The 18,651-nt window shown below is 46.2% G+C and overlaps 2 protein-coding genes across 3 annotated transcripts in view; both read left to right on the plus strand.

The window, feature by feature from the left end:
• Positions 1-361: 361 nt before the first annotated feature.
• On the plus strand, positions 362-15,765 carry LOC306784508 (choline transporter-like protein 2). Of its 2 annotated transcripts, none has more exons than XM_079278534.1 (22): positions 362-491; positions 6,635-6,683; positions 7,088-7,161; positions 7,539-7,623; positions 7,744-7,828; positions 7,919-8,038; positions 8,127-8,187; positions 8,293-8,419; positions 8,870-8,953; positions 9,234-9,346; positions 9,418-9,549; positions 9,644-9,743; positions 9,932-10,024; positions 10,416-10,500; positions 10,667-10,929; positions 11,059-11,153; positions 11,608-11,711; positions 11,791-11,864; positions 11,979-12,049; positions 12,161-12,249; positions 12,338-12,422; positions 12,657-15,765. In XM_079278534.1, exons 1-22 carry the CDS (start codon positions 455-457, stop codon positions 13,142-13,144), a joined length of 2,514 nt encoding a protein of 837 aa, XP_079134660.1. In that variant the 5' UTR covers positions 362-454; the 3' UTR covers positions 13,145-15,765. The 2 variants fall into 2 exon arrangements, with proteins under 2 accessions (XP_079134660.1, XP_079134661.1); XM_079278535.1 differs by having other exon boundaries at positions 14,986-15,765.
• A 607-nt stretch (positions 15,766-16,372) lies between these two features.
• The window catches only part of odad3 (outer dynein arm docking complex subunit 3), a 6,443-nt gene continuing 4,164 nt past the window's right edge, over positions 16,373-18,651 (plus strand). Inside the window, exons 1-5 of the mRNA XM_079278873.1 lie at positions 16,373-16,470; positions 16,556-16,677; positions 16,790-16,867; positions 17,110-17,301; positions 17,394-17,495. Of these exons, the coding sequence (XP_079134999.1) occupies positions 16,392-16,470; positions 16,556-16,677; positions 16,790-16,867; positions 17,110-17,301; positions 17,394-17,495 (573 nt within the window). The 5' untranslated portion in view covers positions 16,373-16,391. The remainder of the gene's footprint in view (positions 16,471-16,555; positions 16,678-16,789; positions 16,868-17,109; positions 17,302-17,393; positions 17,496-18,651) is intronic.

An 18,651-nucleotide genomic window follows, 5' to 3' on the forward strand; every position in this document is an offset into this window, starting at 1 on the left:
CGGTCTTCACAGGAACACACCAGTCCGTAGGTGCTCATTGCACATTCCGTCGGAGTAGCGGAAAGACAAATTGTTTTGTTCCGCTCAGACGCACTCTGATTGGCTGTGGCAGCTGTCAGTCACCCGCCTCTGCTCTCCGATTGGCTGCCTCTCCTCTCCGTTAGGCTGGAATGCGCGTGCTTCAGTGTGGTTTGGGATGGTCTCTCTCTCTCTCTCTCTCTCTCTCTCTCTCTCTCTCTCTCTCTCTCTCTCTCTCGCTCTCTCTCTCTCTCTCTCTCTCTCTCTCTCTCTCTCTCTCTCTCTCTCTCTCTCTCTCTCTCTCTCTCTCTCTCTCGCGCTCTCTCGCGCTCTCTCTCTCTGTTATTGATGTTTTTTTGCTTTTTCCTCGACTCTTCCATGGTGACTGTCCCGTCTAACGTCTGATCAGCAGCGAGGAGCCGAGCAGCGAGTGAGAATGGAGCTGGAGGAGAAAAACGCGGACCCTAAACACGGTAACTGCAGGTTTATGTCACCGTTCTTTCTCCTCGATCTTTGATTTAACGGGCGAAGAAATGGAAACAATGACTGCGAGGGGATGGATGGGTGTGGACCTCATGCAGATCTGGAGTCCTCCTCATCCTCCACAGCCGCGTTGTTTTTCAGAGGAGTTCTCATCTTTAATCTCAGAAAATTCGCATTGAACTTGTCTTTCATTTTTCATTTGAGAATTCACAGTGAATGAAAGCAACATGCTGCACATTGGGTGGTTGTATTTGACTAGTTTGCCCTGTTTTAACAGCCTGTGCTGCAAAGCTTCCAATGAAAGCACCTCCTAGTTGTTTATTGCTGGTATATGACGTCATGTTACTGAGCAGAAGGAACAGGCTGATAAGGGAAAGCCGGCTGCTGCAGTGTATGTTCTAACCAGGCTTGTCTTGATGGGCTCTGATTAAATTAGCTTCATATTCTGCACTGCAGGAACACACCCTCAGGCCAGCTTTGCTGCTTCCTCCTGCGCTTAAAAACATTCTCTGTTTGGTATATTGACATAAGCTCATTTATTTCACTGATACTGTCACAAACGTAGATGCACTTCTCATGTTTTTGTGCATGTACATATTATGGAACACGTCATCCTCCATAGCAGCCAAAGACATGACTCATTGGCCATTACTATGTGTGTCACACATGCGTTTTCTCGACTTCGCAGCCCACAGCAGCCTGACGCGCTCTCCTTGTGTCTGGGCCGGGCTGTTGTTCACGCGGGCTGTTGAGTCATGAAGTTGGTGGAACCAGTGTTGCTCTTTCTTTAATGCCCCTTGTGAGTGTTGTTCCATGAGACGGTGGCCACAGCTCCAAAGCAAACCGCAGCCTTCACACTGGATTGAATTGGGAAGACAACGCTAACGCTGCCTGATTGTTGAGTTATTCCTTCTTTCGCAACGTCAGATGCTCCCGACAGCCCACACCCGACTGCTAAGAGCACGTCCTCCCCAGCCGATCCACGGAGCTCCCACTGGAGCAGATCTTTTTCACCACATCGACTCTTTTCTCTCGGCTCTCCTCCCCCGTGAAGGCTCAAAGGTCAAACACAGCAGCCCTTTTAGAGAAGAGATAAAGGCACCACACACATTCCAGCTCGCCGGTAGTCTTGAACAGCAGTGTTTATTAGCACATGGACTTGTGAGCGGTCCCTGGTTGCCGACAGTCGCTCCTGCGTTGGCCCTCGGTGTGCAGGCAGGCATGCAGGCAGGCTGCAGCCTGCAATGACTGTGTTCAGCCTTGCCTGCTCGACCCAAATCAGCAGACACAGTCAAGAGGCTTCCAATCAATAATGAGCTGGCGCACACTCAGAGGCATTACCACACACACACACTGCATGTACACACACATGCACGAGCACACGCAGAGACACTGCAGTGGTTGGCAAGTACTTGTCTCTACAAAGAGCCTTTCATGTGTTTCCTCCTTGGAAGAGTACGGAGGCCAAAGACCTCATTAGTAGTTGAGAAAGAGGAGTTTTTTGAAGCAGGAACAGCTGCTGGATACGGCAGTAAAACAGTAGTTTCTGTGAATCGCATGTTAAACATCACCATCTACAGGCTCTAACTAGGAAGAACAAAGAGCTGCCCACTCCGGCCCTCAGGCCTTCTTAAGATCAATCAACAGTTCAGTTGCTCTTGAACGAGGCCTGAGGGCCGCAACGTCGTCGCAACACAGCCAGAGTGAGCCACACGTCCAGTGATCAGCACAGCATCATCACGGTGCGCCTTCATCTTTGACTATTCTAACTGGGAAGATTGTCAGGAATATGTACTCATGTCTCCTTGCATGTGCAGTCAACACACACACACACACACACACACACGCGCACACACACACACACACACACAACCACAGGAGCCACTAACCCATTAAGGTAGCCAGGGAAGGGTTCATATGATAACCCTCTGGGCCCATTAGTGATGAAGTCATGACATCATCACTTCCTTTAACACTCACACACACACACACACACACACACACACACTAGAAACACCCACACACACACACACACTAGAAACACACAGCTTACTGTCAGAAGCAGAGGCTGTCCTGTCTTACTCCACATTGACATCAGTTCGGTTTGGCAGAAGTCTTGAGCTCCATCTGGACCTGAATGCAGAACAAACAAACATCGGCAACATTCACACCTTTTTCAAAGACATCTCTTACGGTTTCTATCTCCTGACACCAGTAAACCACCATTAATCCGCCAATTACATACAAGACTATTCACGAGACATTTGGCAGCATTTGGACGCAACAATTGTGCTGGAATGCTTCTTCTGCACAATCAGAGATTGTTTTATGGCACGAAGCAGTCAAAGCGCCGCCTGCTCCTCTAATGGAGTCTCTCACATCAGCAGATGGTCCAAGAAATGAAAGACTGATGGAAAAATGACTTTACTGTCAAGAGAAAGAGGAAGTGTGTACACACACACACACACACACACACACACACACACACACACAGTGATGGCAGGGAGGGGGGGGGGGGGAAGCAAAGCCTTTAAACTTTATATAAATATGCAAACTGTGTGTTATACTCCAGTAAAAACCTGCACTCCTTGTTATTTGAACAACTCGTGTGCACTGGTGATTTACATTTGCACAGAATTATTATGGTTGAAAATAATATCTCAATGATTAAACTCTTAAACTCAGTCAAACTTTAAAACACAAAATGGGCTACTGTGCAGCATATAACATACAGTTGAGAGCATAATTAATACTTATGGATATTGATATCATCAGATAGGTTTATGTACAGTCGGCCAAAAAGTAACAAGCGGTTCCCGTATAGAAACACCACAGCTGTTTGATCAGCATTCTTTAATTCAAGCAAATTAAAGGAAGCATTTTCAGATTTGGGGATTCATATTCTTGCCAAAAGTTGGATGAGAGAGTGATACCACCCAAATATAATATCGCGTATAATGTCAAACCACGTTAATGTTGATACGAGCCTCTAAAAGCCAGGATCTGTTGGGCGACAGCAGGCTCAGGAAACTGGATTCATGAGAAAGAAGGAGGTTGAGTTTGCGACGGCACTGTGCAGGTGTGTGTGTGTGTGGTTTTGTGTTTCATGCCGTGGCACGCTGTCAGTCTGTCACGCGGATGTGGGCAGAGCAGACGTGTGCCACCAGAGAACACGTAGGACGGTCTGATCTCTGCAGCTCAGCCCACCGCCTCGTCAGAACCAAATCATTGTCTCAACAATGCAAGAAACCATCTCGATGAATCTCCATTGTTTGCCCAATGTCCATTGTTTGGGAAGTTAGTGATGTAACTAATGATTGAGTATGAGAGAGGGGGGGGGGGGGGTGGAAAATACAGCTTAAAGTAGAAACAGGAAGCTGATTAAACAAGGAAACAGTGAACACAGTTTACCACGTTGACACAACAGGTTGAGCTGAAGCCTAAAATAAGTTATGGTGCCGGAGGGAAACACCGTTTTGATTTCCAGACCACGTCCCCGTGGTCCGATGTGTACAACATGCCGAGGCTTTTGTCAGTTTTGGGTCACAGGCGCTGCAAGTCTTTGTTGCTTCTGCTGCTTCTCTCTCCAACTCCCCCGTCAATGTTGCTTCTGCTGCAATTCCCCCGACGAGTCCTGAGGCGAGAGAGAGGCAGAGCAGAGACACCGAGGGAACCGGAGGTGAAGGCAGAGCTTCGAACACACTGAGAGAAGGAAGTGAAGAGTAAGAGGTCGGGCACAAAGATCTCAGACAGGAAGGAGACGGAAAGAAACAACTGCCAGACACAGCACACCGAGAGAACCCGATAGAACCGTCCAGCACAGACACTGAGACAGAAACAACGACGGAATGACAAAATACGACAGACGAGGTACCGTAACAGTCCGTGTTCATGAGGAACTGAAGCTTCATCTGATCGTCTCATTGATGTTACTCAAGCTTCTCAGATAGACTTCTGCTGCTTTGACCAATGCGCTCTGATTGTGATGGTTCATGGACTAAAAGACAGAGGACAGTGATGCCTTTCTGGCTGTAGTTGCGTCTGTGTGTGGGCAGAGTGTGTGTGTACATGTGTGTGTACCCTGTGTGTACCCTGTGTGTGTACCCTGTGTGTACATGTGTGTGTACCCTGTGTGTACCCTGTGTGTGTACCCTGTGTGTGTACCCTGTGTGTACATGTGTGTGTACCCTGTGTGTACCCTGTGTGTATATGTGTGTACCCTGTGTGTACCCTGTGTGTACATGTGTGTGTACCCTGTGTGTACATGTGTGTGTACCCTGTGTGTACCCTGTGTGTACCCTGTGTGTACATGTGTGTGTACCCTGTGTGTACCCTGTGTGTACATGTGTGTGTACCCTGTGTGTACCCTGTGTGTATATGTGTGTGTACCCTGTGTGTACCCTGTGTGTACCCTGTGTGTACCCTGTGTGTGTACATGTGTGTGTACCCTGTGTGTACCCTGTGTGTACCCTGTGTGTACCCTGTGTGTACATGTGTGTGTACCCTGTGTGTACCCTGTGTGTATATGTGTGTGTACCCTGTGTGTACCCTGTGTGTACCCTGTGTGTACCCTGTGTGTGTACATGTGTGTGTACCCTGTGTGTACCCTGTGTGTACATGTGTGTGTACCCTGTGTGTACCCTGTGTGTATATGTGTGTGTACCCTGTGTGTGTACCCTGTGTGTACATGTGTGTGTACCCTGTGTGTATATGTGTGTGTACATGTGTGTGTACATGTGTGTGTACCCTGTGTGTACCCTGTGTGTATATGTGTGTGTACCCTGTGTGTACCCTGTGTGTATATGTGTGTGTACCCTGTGTGTACCCTGTGTGTACATGTGTGTGTACCCTGTGTGTACATGTGTGTGTACCCTGTGTGTACATGTGTGTGTACCCTGTGTGTACCCTGTGTGTACATGTGTGTGTACCCTGTGTGTACATGTGTGTGTACCCTGTGTGTACCCTGTGTGTGTACCCTGTGTGTACCCTGTGTGTACATGTGTGTGTACCCTGTGTGTACATGTGTGTGTACCCTGTGTGTACATGTGTGTGTACCCTGTGTGTACCCTGTGTGTATATGTGTGTGTACCCTGTGTGTACATGTGTGTGTACCCTGTGTGTACCCTGTGTGTACATGTGTGTGTACCCTGTGTGTACCCTGTGTGTACCCTGTGTGTACATGTGTGTGTACCCTGTGTGTACCCTGTGTGTACATGTGTGTGTACCCTGTGTGTACCCTGTGTGTGTACCCTGTGTGTACCCTGTGTGTACCCTGTGTGTACCCTGTGTGTACATGTGTGTGTACATGTGTGTGTACCCTGTGTGTACATGTGTGTGTACCCTGTGTGTACCCTGTGTGTATATGTGTGTGTCCACGGGATTGTTTCCTGAAGACCTTCCTGTGTGAAACACGTTTCAAGGTGTAACACAGAGTGCAGCGCTGGGCTCGCTGTGGGCAGAGCGGCTCGATGCTTCTCTGTCGTGTCGGAGGTGTTTCCATGGCGGCTGGCGATGTCCACGGGGAGCTCACCGTCGCCGGGGAGCCATTTTGTGGGTTGCTAGGCATGGCAGGGAGGCAGACGGATCCTTTTGTTCTGCAGAGTGTCCTCACTCTGTCAACATGTGGACCGCATGTATCTCCCGTACCGAGAGAGCTGTCTTACATGTCGAGAGTCTCTCTTACATGTTATTCAGTGGAGTCGTATCGTGATGCTGTAATATTGCAGTTTTATCATTTTACAAGTTGTCCAAATTAGTAATTTCAAGCAAACGTTGATCAGAAACACATTTGAAGAGTTTCGTCTGCATGTTGTTGTTTTTAATCTCGATTTAAATGTGTTCCGATGTTGGAGCTATATCACTATTTATACTGTGATATTCATTTTAATGTCAGTATTGTCGTGTTAGGGAGTTAACTGTTCAGTGTGATGGGGCTCGGCCTTCATTTAACCAGTTTGTGGTGAAGGAGTTTTCATTCAGGTCTTCATTGAGAGTTTTCGATTGAAGTGGTTTACTGCTGGTCTGTGGTTCACTCTCCTTAATGTGTTCTAGTCTCATCAGACTGAAGTTAAAGTTTCAAATTCAATTCATAGTCTGAGACGTTAACAAGCCCGTCGTCTGTTTCCATCAACAGGCGAGTCCAGGAAGTTTGACCCAAACTTCAAAGGGCCGCTTCACAACAGGTGAGACATCTGTTTTCATCAGCGATCACGATTATACTTCTTTCTGCAGAACAAGAAACAAATAACAATACTCTGCCTCTCCTCTCCTCTCCTCTCCTCTCCTCTCCTCTCCTCTCCTCGTCTCGTTTCCTCTCCTCTCCTCTCCTCCTCTCCTCTGCCTCTCCTCGTCTCGTCTCGTTTCCTTTCCTCTCCTCTCCTCTCGTCTCCTCTCCTCTCCTCTCCTCTCCTCTCCTCGTCTCGTTTCCTCTCCTCTCCTCTCCTCCTCTCCTCTGCCTCTCCTCGTCTCGTCTTGTTTCCTTTCCTCTCCTCTCCTCTCGTCTCGTCTCCTCTCCTCTCCTCTCGTCTCGTCTCCTCTCCTCTCGTCTCCTCTCCTCCTCTCCTCTCTTCTCCTCTCCTCTGCTCAGGGGCTGCACAGATATACTCTGCTGTATTCTCTTCATCTTGGCCTTGTTGGGGTACTTTGCTGTCGGTATTGTCGGTAAGATTGTTCCTACATTACTTCGTTTTGTACTGTTTTCATTACTTGGTCGCTGCGTAAATGATCTGTTTAAGACCCTCAAAATTAAAACACACTTAAAACTCTCCTTCACCAAAATTGTTGTTTTCCATCTGTTTTCCCAGAATGCAACCTGTTTCCATGTATTAACTGGAGTTTTATGAGCAAAGAGATAATTCACACATCTGAAATTGCAAATGTGCCAGAAAACATGAAATTCTTTTGATTTAGTATAATTAGGAAGATCTGACGATACTCAAGAGCAGTGTGAGCAACCTTTCCGCTTTCAATGTTTGTTGTCATTTGATCTACTGATCTCGTCTTTTGTTTCCGAAATATTTGAATTGTTGTCCATGCAGCCTGGTCTCAGGGTGACCCCAGGAAAGTGATCTACCCCACGGACAGCAGGGGGCAGTTCTGCGGTCAAGCTGGAACACCTTTGGAGTGAGTCACCTGACAATACGAAGTTTACAGCGTCACTGTGTCACTGTACTCTGTCGTTTGAGACCTTAATGTGTGATACATGCCAAATAATGGTCTTGTCTTCATTTTCTCACGCAACAGGAAGAAGCCTCTTCTCTTCTACTTCAACATCCTGAAGTGTGCCAGCCCCCTGGTGCTGCTGGAGCTCCAGTGTCCCACCACACAGGTCAGACACCATACCTGCTCGTATGTCATGTTCATTGCAGCATTGTTCTCGTCCCACGCTAAGTGTTTGTATGTTGTTATTTGTGTCCAGTTATGTGTGGAAAGATGTCCCGACAGGCATCTGACGTTGGTGAACGCCAAGTTAGGCAGCAAAGAGGACCGTGAATACTTCCAGCAGTACTGTAAGGATGGAGTGAACTTACTTAAACTGGTAAGTATTTATGCATGCTTGAATCGATGAATGTGCATTGCCGTATAACAGAAACGGTAGAATATTGAGAGTGTTTCACCTGATTCAGAGTTCTCCCGAGATCCTGAAGGACGGCTTGTGTCCTGCCATGCTGATGCCCAGTAAAGCCTGTAAGTGAGCAGCTTGTTCTTCACCCGCAGCAGCTCCTGTATCTGTAGCGCTGCTGTAATAAATAGAACGGTGACAAATAAACGGATCATCTCTTCCCTCCACAGTCACGCGTCGCTGCCTTCCTGCCTTGGGAACGATGAAAGGTGGGGTGGTGGTGGTGGGCAACGAGACCACGTTCGATGATGGACAGGGCCTCAACATCAACGCCACAGATGTGCTGGAGGCATCCAAGTGAGGATACGTGGATTTAAGAACATTACTTTTGGGCTTCACTAAATCACCAACTAGATCCATTAGAGCAACTAGATCCATGAAATAATCAGAACAAATATGAATCTGTACATATTTGTTTTGATTGTCTTTTAAATGGAGGTAATCCTTACTTTGAATCCAAAAAGAGAAAATGTTGTGAGATAAGTGAACCGGTTCAGGTTTGACAATCTCGACAACAATGTTGCCGCGCTACGTCAGCTAGCAGCTAGCAGCTAGCAGCTAGCAGCTAGCATCTAGCAGCTAGCAGCTAGCAGCTAGCAGCTGAAGTAAATATTTCACAACAGTATTATTTATTTATTTGTTCTGTTCTAGGCTTATTGTTTGTAGTCTGGTCCAGGGCTCCATACTTGGCAGATGTCTACAATGTTCATTTTGGGCAATTGTTTTAATTCATTTCCATTTTTACAGGAAATCAAATGTGGTTGTTGAAGCTCGCCAGGTGGCCATGAGGATCTTTGAGGACTACACTCAGTCCTGGCACTGGATTTTACTGTGAGTCCGTCCACTTCGTAGTGGTGACGGTAACAGAACAAGATATTCGTTCATGATTTTAGAAAATGTCCTTGTTTACTTATTAACTGCTGATCTACTGTAGCTGTCAACACGCACACCGTTCTCTTGGCTCTTAAAGTGTTCAAGACTGACTTTAGCTAATTCATAATTGTACAACCAGAAAACATGCATGACGCAACCGTCGAGATCACAGGCAGAACTGCTGAGATACTCTGCTGTTGCCTCTCAATCTGTCCCAACGTCTGATGTGTTCCTCCAGCGGTCTGGTGATCGCCATGGTCGTGAGCTTGATCTTCATCGTCCTGCTGCGGTTCCTGGCTGGCATCATGGTCTGGGTCATGATCGTTTTGGTCATCCTAGTCATCGGATATGGTAAATCCTAATCTTACAGAGATTATCCACTTTTATGAAAATGAAAAACTTTAAATATTCTACTCGATTAGGGATCTTCCACTGCTACATGGAGTTTGCGAGTCTGAATGGAGAGGCGGGCTCTGACGTGACCATCCGTGACCTGGGCCTGCAGACGGACTTCTCCGTCTACCTGCAGATCAGACAGACCTGGCTGGCCTTCAGTATGCACATGTCCAGTCTTCAGCACACCTCTGTGTGACGTGTTTATGAATCCTGCTCCAGTAACGCTGATCTAATGCGTTCCCTGTTCTGCAGTGATCATCCTGGCTATTGTGGAGGTCATCATCATCCTGCTGCTCATCTTCCTCAGGAAGAGAATCATGATTGCCATCGCCCTCATCAGAGAGGCCAGCAGGTGAGTCAGCTGAGGAACTTAGTATAATGTGAAAGGTATTATTTATCACCCAACTCTTCTTCTTCCAGCTCACTGTCACCGTCACGGTTCATCCTCACGGCCTTCATCACGCGTGTTTCCAGAGAATTATAACTCTATTTGTTCACACAGCGTTTCGATTGTTTCTTTCTTTTCTCGTCTTCTTTCAGAGCTGTCGGTCACGTGATGGCATCGCTGTTTTACCCCCTGCTGACCTTTGCCCTCCTGGCCGTGGTGATCGCTTACTGGGCCATCACTGCCGTGTATCCTTCCCATCAAACATGAACAGAACATAAATGCGTCACAATCTCTGCACATAGATGTTCAACTCTACACGGTTTTGTTTTTTTAATTCGTATTAATATTTGCTATATTTTGCATTAAAAGAAAAGAAAGAAGAAACGTGGAGAAAGAGAAATTTCATCAAATGAGAGTAAAAATGCCCAAAAGAAGAGAAGATGAGATGAATAATTGCATTTCCCCACTTCTAAATAAACTGTATATCCTTGTCTGCTATTTACTTTTAGACAACGTGTTTGTGCTTTATTACCTGTTTGAGACATGTTTCCATCGATAGATGCAGATGTCTCTTGATTGAGACCTTTTCAGAGACGTCCTCTATGTTGACTAAACCTCCTTGACCGCTCGGACCAGTTTCCTGTCCACCTCTAACGAGCAGGTGTACAAAGTGTTCAACAGCTCAGCGTGCGAGTACTCGAGAGAGACCTGCGACCCCAAGGTAGGCTTTCAAATGTCACAGCCTGAAGATGTGCGTGGGGTTTAGCACGACGCCCAACCAAACATGCTGCTTATATTTGACACCTTTAAGGAAGAAACATCATGTCATATTCATCATATTTTACTGCATGTAAGATCCCCAATCATCCCGTGTTCTCTCTCTCCAGACATTCAACACGTCCAACGTTTCAGCTCAGTGTCCTGATGCAGAGTGCCTGTTTGCCTTCTACGGTGGGGAGACCCTCTATCACAAATACCTCATCCTGTTCCAGTTCTACAACGTCTTTCTCTTCTTCTGGTGCGCCAACTTTGTGACGGCCCTGGGCCAGGTCACTCTGTCGGGGGCCTTCGCCTCGTATTACTGGGCCTTCAAGAAGCCTGATGATATTCCCGCCTACCCCATCTTCTCCTCGCTCGGCCGGGCCCTCCGGTTAGAGGCTGCCTCTCTGTTATTGTGTTTGTGTGTGCGATCTGTCCACTTTATGATCTGTTTCTATATGTGTATAAAAGCAGAGTTTCTTTAAGCTCACGGTTGGCTCTGTCCCCTCCTGCTGTCCAGATACCACACGGGCTCCCTGGCTTTTGGCTCTCTGATCCTGTCCCTGGTCCAGGTCATCAGGGTCCTTCTGGAGTACCTGGATCACAAGTTGAAAGGTCAGAAGATTGAACTTCTGAACAAGACAAATTACTAAATCACTTGACTGTGTATCGTCACCATTATGATATATTTATCACCGACTGTGTTAAAGGGACAGTTCACCCCAAAATCAAAGATCTACGTTTCCTCTTACCTGTGATGCTAGCGATCAATAGGATTGTGTTGATGTGAGTTGCCGAGTGTTGGAGGTATTTGTTGTAGAGATGTGCACCCTCGCTCCAATATACTGGGACTGTGTGGCGCTCAAAGTACCAAAGATATGTTTGAAGAATGTCTCCAGAAATCGTGAGCTTCTTCTCGGCAACTGACACCAAAAACAGTTTGCTTTTGGGCTGAACGATCCCTTTAATAAGCATTCAGGACATTGTTGTTAAATGTGTGGGTCTTAAAAGCTGATTTTGGTTCGATGCATGTGTAACGTGTAATAATATCTAATTCTGCATCCTTCAGGTGCTCAGAACAAGTGTGCTCGGTTCCTGCTGAGCTGCATGAAGTGCTGCTTCTGGTGTCTGGAGAAATGCATCAAGTTCCTGAACAGGAACGCTTACATCATGGTGAGTCCTGGAACAGCACACGGCTGCGTGAGAGGCGTCCGGTCCGCTCAGCGTTTTAAGTGTTGTGCTTTTCCTCCAGATTGCCATCTATGGAAAGAGCTTCTGTCCCTCAGCCCGAGATGCCTTCTTCCTCCTGATGAGGAACATCGTCAGGTGGGAGTTCATTACATCGCTATCCGCCATTTTAATCACATTTTAATGATACAGCATTTAATCATTGTTTAATGTGATACGCTCATATTCTCTGCTCTGCCCATCTCAACACAGAGTGGCTGTTTTAGATAAAGTGACTGACTTCCTGCTGTTTCTCGGGAAGCTCCTCATTGTTGGAATCGTTGGTAGGAGAGATTATACTTTTAGACCGAACGTCTCTGTTCTTTACTCTGGAGACGGATCCGTCCGGATTTCGGGATGAAATCCACTAACGCACACATTGTTGTCCTGCACAGGCATCTTCTCTTTCTTCTTCTTCTCTGGAAGAATCAGAGCGATAGAGGAGGCTGCTCCGTCTCTCAACTACTACTGGGTGCCAATAATGGTGAGAGGCAGTGATATTGATCCCTTCAGCTCGCCCGCGGGCTTTGACGCCAGCAGAGTTGATGAAATGTGTGATTTTCTTCCCCTAGACGTTGGTCGTGGGATCCTACCTCATCGCCCATGGCTTCTTCAGCGTGTACGCCATGTGTGTGGACACACTGTTCCTCTGCTTCTGTGAGTAACTTCACATTCAGCCAGGTCTCCTCTCGTCTTCCTGCTTTCAAGCACTCGTACAACTGTCTCAAGCTGAAATGCTGGTTTCTTCTTCCTGCCATGTTTCTGACTGCTCTTCTCTTTGTCTTACTTTTCTTTGTTTTCACACATTCCCTTTACTTTACGTTTCAATCTTCCCCTCATTTTTCCATTAACCCAATGCAAAACACAAATGCATCCCCGCACACACAAAAGGTGAGGACTTGGAGAGAAACGACGGCTCGTCTGAGAGGCCTTACTTCATGTCCCCCTCGCTGCACGAGATCCTCTCCAAAAGCGAGAGGCTGGAGGACGACCACGATGGTGTCGAGCAGGGAGATTCTGCGAAGCAACCGGACGAGGTGAAGCTGGAGGAGGAGACTCCTCTTCAGCAGCAACGAGATGGAGAGATCCAACTGCAACAGCAGACGGTGCTCAAGCAGGACAACGAGGAGGAGCAGCCTCTGCGGGCCGAGACGGACGCCGAAGAGCCAGAAGAGGAGAAAAACCAAGAACGAAAAGTCAGTCAGGATGAGGAGGCTGAGGTGAAAGAAGAGGCGGAAAAGCAGGAGTTGAAACAGGAGGAAAAGAACGAGGAGGCGTCGGCTCCTGCGGCGGAGCCGGAGAAAGAGGCGACTGGCGAAAAGAAAGAGGAAAAAGAGGAAACTTTGGAAGAGAATCCAACCACTGCATCACGAGAGTAGAAGTCAACAGCAATGCGAGGCAGGACATGAGGCTTGGTAAACCTCACCAGAATGGAAGAACTGTCGGTTTGTGGTGCGGGCCTGTTCGATGAAGCGAGGTGAGAGGTGAGAGGTGCAGCTGGAGAGGGTCCTGGTCCACATGTGAATGTCAAAGCAGGTCAAAAGCCCAGTGCATCTCTGTAGCTTGGAAAAAAAAAAAAAAAAGTCTCTTGTTTTGGTTTTAGAACCGTGTTGGTTTGTGAGTGCTGAACCTGTGCCTGATTACTGTCACTAATATCTCTTGTCTTAATGCTGTCGACCAATGCACTACAGAACCACCAAGGACCGCGTTTACAGTCAGAACACACGTCTCAACCAACGGGAAGCTCTCTTCACTGTTTACAATAATACCAGCTGACGCCAAAACCTTACACATATTTGATATACTGTATGAATATTGGATCTTTTTTCCCGATGGAACTCGTATCATATCCACAGCATTGTACGTCTGTCATGTATCTTGTTGGCTTCAGTCTTGTGGAGATGGAAGATGGGATCTCATGTATTGTATTGCCTCCTATCTGCCTCGTGTTTCGGGCTGGCGTAAGTGCTGTGATTGCGTCGCCTTGGCGCAGCCATCGTGACCCCCCCCCCCCCCCCCCCCCCCTCGCTGTGCCCTATCCTGTCTCTCTGTCTCTGTGCTGCATGGTTTTGACATGACTACTGAATGCTCCCAACTAACGTCTTAATTCTCTGGATGCTTTTGTACCGTTTTTCTCGTTTGTCACCTTGTGAAAGATGTAAGTTGATTTCCCGATGAAATTACTGATGACATTCCATATTTACTGGATGTGAATCTTGATTAAAGGTGATTGTATTTAATCATAAGTAGTGCTGTTTATGGCTAAACATGCGAGTTTGAAGGTGGTCTGGCGTTTGGAAGCAGGTGAGTTTCAGTTTAAAATGGTAAATCGATTAACAACATCTTTTGATACCTTAAGAGGTAATATCCAAAATATTACATAATATTAACATAGAACACAGAAAGACAAAAAGGAAAAGTCTAAAAAACAACAATTCATTGTCACCGATGTATTTCCCTCTTTATTATTCATTGAATCGTCTCCTGACCCCTCAAATTAGTCTCGGGACCCGATCCCCAGGTTGGCATAAACTGAATGAGAGCATTCTTTTATTTTCTTCAGGTAAAAAGCAACTGACCACCACTTGAACAGTGTGTTTGCTGACCTGTCGAGGTTTATCCTCTCACCTTGCAGGATGTACAGGTATAGGACCCCATAAGGTCACTGTTGAGTCACAGGCCAGTGGAACACACTGAGACCACATCCTGGGACTTGATGTTTACAACCAGAGAGGGCAGCAAAACACTGCTTCACGAACGAACACTTCACCCCAAAAATGACTCTTTTTATATCAATCACTCGCCCAATGTTGCCTTGAATTTAGAAGAAAACTCTTTTTCTCGCACGCCACCAAACAGAGAATCAAAGACGGGTTTGCTGTTGACAGTGACCCCCATTTACTTCAATAGGTCAACACTCCTCTGTTCTTTTCATTCTTTGTTCCCTGTTGAGTTATGTGAGAATTCAGAGTTTCACAGAGTGAGTGATTGATATTCAAATGGTCATTTTGGAGGTGAAATATTCCTTTGAGTTACTCTTCAACTGTCTCTGGCAGGTGCCCTTACCTTATTGAAGTGCAATGTTAAAATGTTGGAGTACTCCTTTAATTCTTCTTCAGCTGAAAGACAAAGCAGGTGACAGATAGACGATGCATGAGTACGAGTGAGATGAGCGCTAGTGTCAGCGCGCTGTCCTCATCTGCTTCTGTCCGTGTCACAGTGGAGGATCTGGAGCGCAACGATGGGTCAGCAGAGAGGCCGTATTTCATGTCGCAGAGCCTGCTCAGCCTCCTGAAGAAGTCCAATGAAGAAGCCAAATCTGTGGATTAAGTGTGTGTGCGTGCGTGTGTGTGCGCGTGTGTGTGTGTGTGTGTGCGTGTGCGTGTGTGTGTGTAAATCAGAACTTAAGGAGGAATTACGATGCCATTCCGGTGTATGTACAACAGTATGTTTGTGTCTTGCTGTCAAATGAGATGAGTAATGTGTGTATGATATTGATCCTTTTGTATTTTGTTTCAAAGCCTTCAGCCCATTGGCTCCTGTATTCGCCCAACAAGGATTCTTTTATATCTGATGGAATATGGGAGCTTGAGTTACAGATGATACTTGTCGTCAAGTGAAGCAGCAGCTTGCCTTACAACTCGTGTTTTTCTTTGTACATTTTGGTATTATTGTGTCACGTGTGTGTATTCTGTCGTGCAGTTTACGTGGAAGCTTGAAGAGTCCAAGAGAATCTTTCAAAGTGATTTCCAGTTCATGGTTGAATGTAGCCTGTTAATACATGACTGAAGCTGTGCTTTATCAGTTCAATAACTATATTGCACTGTTTGCAATTTGCTCACCAAACCAAAGTTGCTGAACTGCCGCCAGTAAAAAGCTGCGTGTGCGACTCAAAGCCTTGAGAGATGACAGATGACCCACGTCATTCCAAGTCTTCATGTTTTAATAACTTCTGTTCTTTTTGTTATTCATACTCCAAATAAATACAACATATCCATGATTAATGTGCAGATGTTGAGTTTGTAAGGAAGTTGTCAGTTTTACGTTGCCTTTCAATTTATTGTAAACTAATAAAAGTGTATGTTGCCATATCAGGACAAGAAAACAAAAGAAGCCGCTGCTTCCTAGGTTTATATGTGTACAGTAACACGGTTTGTTTTTATCAGTATTTTGATAACACTGACAAATGACACGTTTTTGAAGAAAATGCCATTTGAAATAGAGCATTCGGCTAAATATACTTGATCATCTCCTTAAAAATGCGTTATGTATCTCCAGCTTATACACTGACAAACATAAATCTGTATTGTGTTCATACCTGAGGAATCAGGTCACTGCTCATAATCGAACAATATAAGTACAAAGTTTACAAATAATTTCTGACGATGCTTCCTATATCTGGAGCAGCATACATGATAGTTGCCCAACATTTATGGTATTTCTAAAAAGAAATAAACTGACCACGAGACCGTTACGCGCGAGACCCACAGGGTTAATGTGACGCTGTGAGCTCACGTGTACAGGTTGCTATGCAACACCGGACACTAGCAGAAGACTTGGTGCAGGTCACGGTAACACGGCGTGCACGTTTCCTCTGACAACACAACAACAGTAACACGCGCGGGGATGGCGTTCAGCGCCGAGCCCAAGAAACCTGCTCTGCACGACCAGATGACGGAGATGCAGCGAAAGATCCAACTTCTGGGTGAGTGCGTTCATCCGAGCGCCGATCATGAAACTCGCATCTAACCCCACGCATTGTCGATGTAATGATTACATGTGTCCACCAGAGTGCGACAGAACTGCGTCCTACGAGAGCTCTCAGTGCGCCATCAAGAAGAACAGAGAGCGCATCCTGCAGCTGAGGCAGGACAACAAGGAGCTCTACAGGAAGCTGGCACAGGTTAATGCTGTGAGTCCCACAACGTCCCCCTCTCTGCTGCTTCTCCTCTGTCCTCACTCCGTCATCAGAACTGACTTTCTTACCAATTACAATCGTTCCTTTTGTGTCTCGCCTCCTCCAGGGTGATGAAAATGTGGTCAAAGTGGCCTTTCAGGACCGAGGGTTGGAGAAGGATGCCTACCGCAACATGTCGGCCAAGGTGACGGGAAGCAGCATCAATACTGTTCGACGTCATGCTTCATAGCGGCGGTGTTGTTCACCCTTATTATTATTAATAGATCATTGAGATATGTTTTCATATCAAAATGATATTGTTGGACTATTTTCACCAAAGGGTTTCCCACTGTTAACCCCTCCATATGTAACAACACAACCTGAAATGGAGAAAGTTCTCTGCAGCTCTCTCTGCTTCCCGCTCACTGTCTTCATGTCTTTTCCCAGGCAGCTCTGACGACACTGGAACAGAGGGTGCTGTGCAAGGTGCAGCGGCTCAACGCCCTGAAACACACCACCCAGACCCAGCAGCGCCGCCTCCAAGAGCTGAAGATGGAACACCAGAGAAGGAAACCAGAGGGCAGCGGTGGAGCACCGTCTGCTGATGCTCGCACTCAGAAGAAGGAGGAAGATGCCATGGTGGTTACCTCATACGCACTACATCAAGCTAATCCTGTTTTTCACACATAACGTCACAGTACGCAGTAGCCAATGTGCACGTGTGTCTTCAGAACCTGCGGGCGCTGGAGAACAGTCTGGAGAAGACCCAGTTCAAATGCAAAGAGGCCGAGAACATCATGATGAACTATCAGAAACTCAAAAGTCACCTGCAGGTCAGTCCAACATACCCACTGTATCAGGTTCACCTGCTGAGTGTATGACGGAGGTGTTGTAATAACTAGTGTGTCCTTGTGCTGAGCTGCAGATTCTGGACATTATTTTGCAACTTGTGCAAGTACAAATGTGGACGCTGTGCATTCTCCATGAGCAGACACTCTGTTCTGTACACAGCCTGCTAATAATATAGGAATGATGTGCAGAAAGACATGGATGTTCCTCTGCAGGGTAAAGGGCTGTACTGACACTGGCTTGTGTTTGTGATAAACGTTGAGTGAGACGTCCACAGTCGTGCAGTACTCCCGTTACACTAAACCTGACCTCTGTTTTTAAACCTGACCTCTGTTTTTAAACCTGACCTCTCTGTTTTTAAACCTGACCTCTGTTTTTAAACCTGACCTCTCTGTTTTTAAACCTGACCTCTCTGTTTTTAAACCTGACCTCTCTGTTTTTAAACCTGACCTCTGTTTTTAAACCTGACCTCTCTGTTTTTAAACCTGACCTCTGTTTTTAAACCTGACCTCTGTTTTTAAACCTGACCTCTCTGTTTTTAAACCTGACCTCTGTTTTTAAACCTGACCTCTCTGTTTTTAAACCTGACCTCTCTGTTTTTAAACCTGACCTCTGTTTTTAAACCTGACCTCTGTTTTTAAACCTGACCTCTCTGTTTTTAAACCTGACCTCTGTTTTTAAACCTGACCTCTCTGTTTTTAAACCTGACCTCTGTTTTTAAACCTGACCTCTGTTTTTAAACCTGACCTCTCTGTTTTTAAACCTGACCTCTGTTTTTAAACCTGACCTCTCTGTTTTTAAACCTGACCTCTGTTTTTAAACCTGACCTCTCTGTTTTTAAACCTGACCTCTCTGTTTTTAAACCTGACCTCTCTGTTTTTAAACCTGACCTCTCTGTTTTTAAACCTGACCTCTCTGTTTTTAAACCTGACCTCTGTTTTTAAACCTGACCTCTGTTTTTAAACCTGACCTCTCTGTTTTTAAACCTGACCTCTCTGTTTTTAAACCTGACCTCTCTGTTTTTAAACCTGACCTCTCTGTTTTTAAACCTGACCTCTCTGTTTTTAAACCTGACCTCTGTTTTTAAACCTGACCTCTGTTTTTAAACCTGACCTCTCTGTTTTTAAACCTGACCTCTCT

This window comes from Melanostigma gelatinosum (genome assembly GCF_949748355.1).
Source record: "Melanostigma gelatinosum genome assembly, chromosome: 11".
Taxonomy (NCBI): domain Eukaryota; kingdom Metazoa; phylum Chordata; class Actinopteri; order Perciformes; family Zoarcidae; genus Melanostigma; species Melanostigma gelatinosum.